Source organism: Colobus angolensis, unplaced genomic scaffold (genome assembly GCF_000951035.1).
Source record: "Colobus angolensis palliatus isolate OR3802 unplaced genomic scaffold, Cang.pa_1.0 Scaffold561, whole genome shotgun sequence".
Classification (NCBI taxonomy): domain Eukaryota; kingdom Metazoa; phylum Chordata; class Mammalia; order Primates; family Cercopithecidae; genus Colobus; species Colobus angolensis.
In genome coordinates, this window is record NW_012119166.1 from 347,221 (window position 1) to 351,913 (window position 4,693).

Below are 4,693 nucleotides of genomic sequence, written 5' to 3' on the forward strand. Positions count from 1 at the left end.
AAGTAGCTGGAACTACAGGTGTGTGCCACCATGCCTGGCTAATTTTTTTGTAGTTTTAGTAGAGGCAGGATTTCACTGTGTTAGCCAGGATGGTCTCGATCTGACATCGTGATCCGCCCGCCTCAGCTCCCAAAGTGCTGGGATTACAGACGTGAGCCACTGTGCCCGGCGCTTTCCTGAATATTTTTGATCTGTGGTTCGTTGAGTCCGCAGATGCTGGAGCCACGGATGCGGAGGCCGACGATGTTCCCTTCCATGGTTGGCCTTTTTGTTGATTGTTTCCTTTGCTGTGCCTGGTTAGAATCATCCATCCGCCTGTGACCCTCATGCTGGTGAGAGGCCTGTGGGCTAGGGAGGACAATTCTACCTGCTAACACCCTATGAAATATGCCGTCCCCAGAGCTGGGGAGGGGGTGGTGGGGATGGTGCCCTCCCCAGATCTCTGCTTGAGCCAAAGTGGCGGGAGGGGAGCCCTCCCTGGGAAGGACCTTCCGTCCATCTGTGCTGCACAGAGGGGGTGGCTCTGGGCGGCATGTGTGCAGGTGGATTCGAAGGTGTCTCTAGAATGCCGTGAGAGGAATCAGGATGATGCGGCTCCTTAGTCCCTCTGAGCTGGCAGGGCCCTGAGGGCGGGGCAGGGGCAATGTTCCCATGGGTGCTGTGCCTGTGGGCTCTGGACAAGTCACTGCGGGAGTCACTATGGGGAGTCTACCCCGGGCTCTTGGTATTTCCCACCCCATGTAGACCTTGAGTGCCTAGATGTAGAAGTGTGCTCAGAAGAGTCTCTTCTGCGTAGTGGCCCTTGGCTGGATGGGCTGGTTTCTTTACCCATTCAGGGTAGCCGGTGTCCTGACCCCCCAGCTCATCCATCATAGCAAAATGTCCAGGGTCTGCAGGCACCGAGACCCAAGAATGGAGGTGCTGTGTTCCTAGGCTTCATGGCGGCGGCCCTGTGTTGGTTGAGCAGTGCGGGGGAGGGCACGGAAAAGGAACATTCAGGGCTCTGTTCCAGGCGTTAAACTCTCCCGGTGTTAGGCTGGCCCAAGGCCCACAGCTGTGTGTTGGTTCCTGGGCCTCACAACCGTGACAGATTTACTCCCTGTGAAGAATGGGCTGTATCCACACCCCAGAAATCACCCAGGTTCAGCGAGCTAGGCCTGGGGTCTGCAACAATTCAGTCAGGCTGAGCAAGGATCCCATGCCAGGAGTCCAGGCCAGTGCCAATCAGTGGATCGGGCCCGCCCCTTTGTACACAGAGGCTTGGGTAACTGCCCCCACCTTCAGCCTCTGGGCTCCTGGCTGTGGGATGAGTGTGGGGGCTGCACCCCTGCAGCCAGAGCCTCTCCAGAGTGCCTATACCCCCATGTAGTGGGCAGTGCCACCCTGGTTCTCCAGATACAGTGGCTGCATCTGGATGCCACTGGGAATCTTTTTTTTTTTTTTTTTTTTGAGACAGAGTCTTGCTCTGTCACCCAGGCTAGAGTGCAGTGGCGTGATCTCGGCTCACTGCAAGCTCCACCTCCCAGGTTCATGCCATTCTCCTGCCTCGGCCTCCCAAGTAGCTGGGACTACAGGTGCCTGCCACCACGCCTGGCTAATTTTTTGTATTTTTAGTAGAGACGGGGTTTCACCGTGTTAGCCAGGATGGTCTCGATCTGCTGACCTTGTGATCCGCTCGCCTCAGCCTCCCAAAGTGCTGGGATTACAGGCGTGAGCCACCGTGCCTGGCTGCCACTGGGAATCTTTATCCATGTTGGCCAGACACTGAAGAACTCAGCAGACGGGCCACAAGAGGCTTAGAGGGCCCCCTTCCCCAAGAAACAGCTTGTAGGACTTAGGCCCAGAGCCACTTCGGGGGCATCTTCCTCAATCACCCATGCCTCCTCACACAGGGCTTAGGGGTCGCCCACTAGGGCCAGAAAAATGTGTTTGGCCTCTGCTTTTGTCTCTCAAGCCCACTGGTTTGTTGTTGTTGTTTTTAGGAGACAGGGTCAGGCCAGGCGAGGTGGCTCACACCTGTAATCACAGCACTTTGGGAGGCTGAGGCGGTGGATCATTTGTGCTCAGGAGTTCAAGACCAGCCTGGGAAATGTGATGAAACCCCGTCTCCATTAAAAATACAAAAATTAGCCGGGTATGGTGACACTTGCCTGTAGTCCCAGCCACTTGGGAGGCTGAGGCATGAGAATTGCTTGAACTCAGGAGGCGGAGGTTGCAGTGAACCGAGATCACACCACTGCACTCCAGCCTGGGTGACAGAGGGAAACCTTGTCTCAAAAACAAACAAAACACAAAAAAAACCAGGGTCTCACTCTGATGCCCAGGCTGGAGAACAGTGACGTGATCATAGCTCACTGCAACCTTGAACTCCTGGTATCAAGTGTGATATTCCCACTTCAGCCTCCCCAGTAGCTGGGGCTACAGGCATGTGCCACCATGCCTGGCTAATTGTAATTTTTTGTAGAGATGAGGTCTTGGGCAACTTGAAAGTGTTGCCCAGGCTGTTGTTGAACTCCTGGCCTCAAGGCATCCTCCTGCCTTGGCCTCCCAAAGTGCTGGAATTACAGGTATGAGCCACCACTTCCAGTCACTAGTTTTTACTTAAGGTGTACATTACTGATTTTGGAAAGGCCATCATGTCTTCTAAGGTTGCTTTTATTCACACATTGCGTGAAAAGGAGAAAAGACAAGTGTCACAAGCACAGAGTTATATCTGTAAAATTTGTATTTGGGGTACCTTTGGGGAAGGGGCAGCTGGAGACAGGACAATGGCCAAGCCCTCCCACCCAGGCTGTGGCCACCACCTTGCTGAGCCCGCTTTTCCTCCCACTGTGACCCTGGCGACCTTGTTCCTGGTCTGGCTTTTGTAAGATGATATTTGTACTCTGCTAAGGGCTTTCACACTGTTTGTTTCAGATAATCGTTTCAGCTGCCCTGGGAAGTCCTTGAACCTGTTGTTGATGGCACTTCTCCCAGTGGCTGATTGGGTTTATCAGGGAAATGTGCAGGATTCCCACATTTCCAGGTCCCCGTAATTCTCTTCGTCAAACTCTGCTTTCGCCTTTGCAGCAGCCAGGGTGTCCTTCCATCACGTCCCCAGTGACGTTGCAAGGGTCTTGGACTTCTCTCTGTGATCTCTCTTCTGTGCTACACACATTGCTCAGGCAGTGGCCTCAATTTGCTCTTCAGTCAGTCTTTTTATCCCTGATACTTTTTTTTTCTTTTTTTAATGTGAAAATCAGCCCACATTTTTCATTCTACAAAGAATGGGTTGCAAGAAAATGACCCTGAGGATTCCCTGCTGATGCATGTCTTCTGATGGGGAGGGTTTCCTCAGTGTCCCTGGCCAATCACTTAGGCCATCGCGGTAGAGCTGTGCCTGGGGCAGGATGCAGAGGAGTCTGGGACCCTCTGTCCCTGACATTTGGCATGTTCTGCTGCTGACTTCTGCCTCCCTCCCACACAGCAGGCCCGGAGCTGCCTTTTAGACTTCCCTGTGTGGTGGCGCTCAGGCAGTGGAGTGGCAGCTGTTCGGGATGCTTGGGCAGCCAGGAAAGCTCTTCCAGCCCTTCTGGAAAGTGGGAGGCAGAGGAGAAACATAGTGGTTAAGAAGAGTGACCTTGGAATCCGGCTTCCTGTACTTATATTCATTCCCAGCACTTATATTAATCAGTTATGTGGTTGGGCACAGTGGTTCACCCCCATAACCCCAACACTTTGGGAGGCCAAGGCGGAGGAGCCCGAAGGTCGGGGATGCAGTGAACCATGATCACACCACTGCAGTCCAGACTGAGTGACAGAGTGAGACCCTGTCTTTACAAAATAGTAATAATAAGTAATAAATAAAATTATGTTGGCCGGGCGCAATGGCTCATGCCTGTAATCCTAGCACTTTGGGAGGCTGGGGCAGGTGGATCACATGAGTTAGAGACCAGCCTGGCCAACATATTGAAATCCCGTCTCTACTAAAAATACAAAAATTAGCCAGGCGTGGTGGTGCACGTCTGTAATCCCAGCTACTCGGGAGGCTGAGGCACGAGAATTGCTTGAATCCGGGAGGTGGAGGTTGCAGTGAGCCGAGATGGCACTACTGTACTCCATCTTGGGCAAGAGAGCAAGATTCTGTCTCAAAAAAATAAAATTATGTGACCTTGAGCAAGTTTTCTAACCTTTTAGAGCCTTGATTTCCTCATTGTCAAATGGGATTAATACTAGTTCTTCCTCATGGGATGGCTGTGAAGGTTAAATGAGACAAGGCATGTCAAAGGCTTGGCACCAAGTCAGATACTTGGTAAGGCTCAAAATAGGGTTGTTTATTAATATCCTGCGGGAACCTTGCCTGGCCTCTGGAATCCAGGATTTAAGAGTTTCTAAGTAACCACCTGTTGCTTTCTGTCTGCCCAGGGTATCAAAAAGCCATTCACAGAGGTCATCCGAGCCAACATCGGGGACGCCCAGGCTATGGGGCAGCAGCCAATCACCTTCCTCCGGCAGGTGAGCCACCCCCAGGAGCAGAGGCTGAAGGAGGGCAGGGCCCTGGGCTGGGCGGGCCGTCGTAGGGACCATCCTCTGCCCCCTCGATGTCCAGGCCCTCCCAGGCCTGATGCCCTCTGGCTGTCTCCCTTAGCCTCCTTCCTGCCTTGCTGAGGTTGTTGAAAATTTCCAGACCTATTTTGGGGTTGCTGTGGTGTAG

At 53.0% G+C, this 4,693-nt stretch overlaps 1 protein-coding gene across 2 annotated transcripts in view; it reads left to right on the forward strand.

Annotated features, from left to right (window-relative positions):
• The window catches only part of GPT2 (glutamic pyruvate transaminase (alanine aminotransferase) 2), a 49,398-nt gene that overhangs the window by 10,538 nt on the left and 34,167 nt on the right, over positions 1-4,693 (forward strand). For both annotated transcript variants that reach the window (XM_011961660.1, XM_011961661.1), the window contains one exon: positions 4,405-4,494. In XM_011961660.1, coding sequence (XP_011817050.1) covers positions 4,405-4,494 — 90 coding nt within the window. The remainder of the gene's footprint in view (positions 1-4,404; positions 4,495-4,693) is intronic.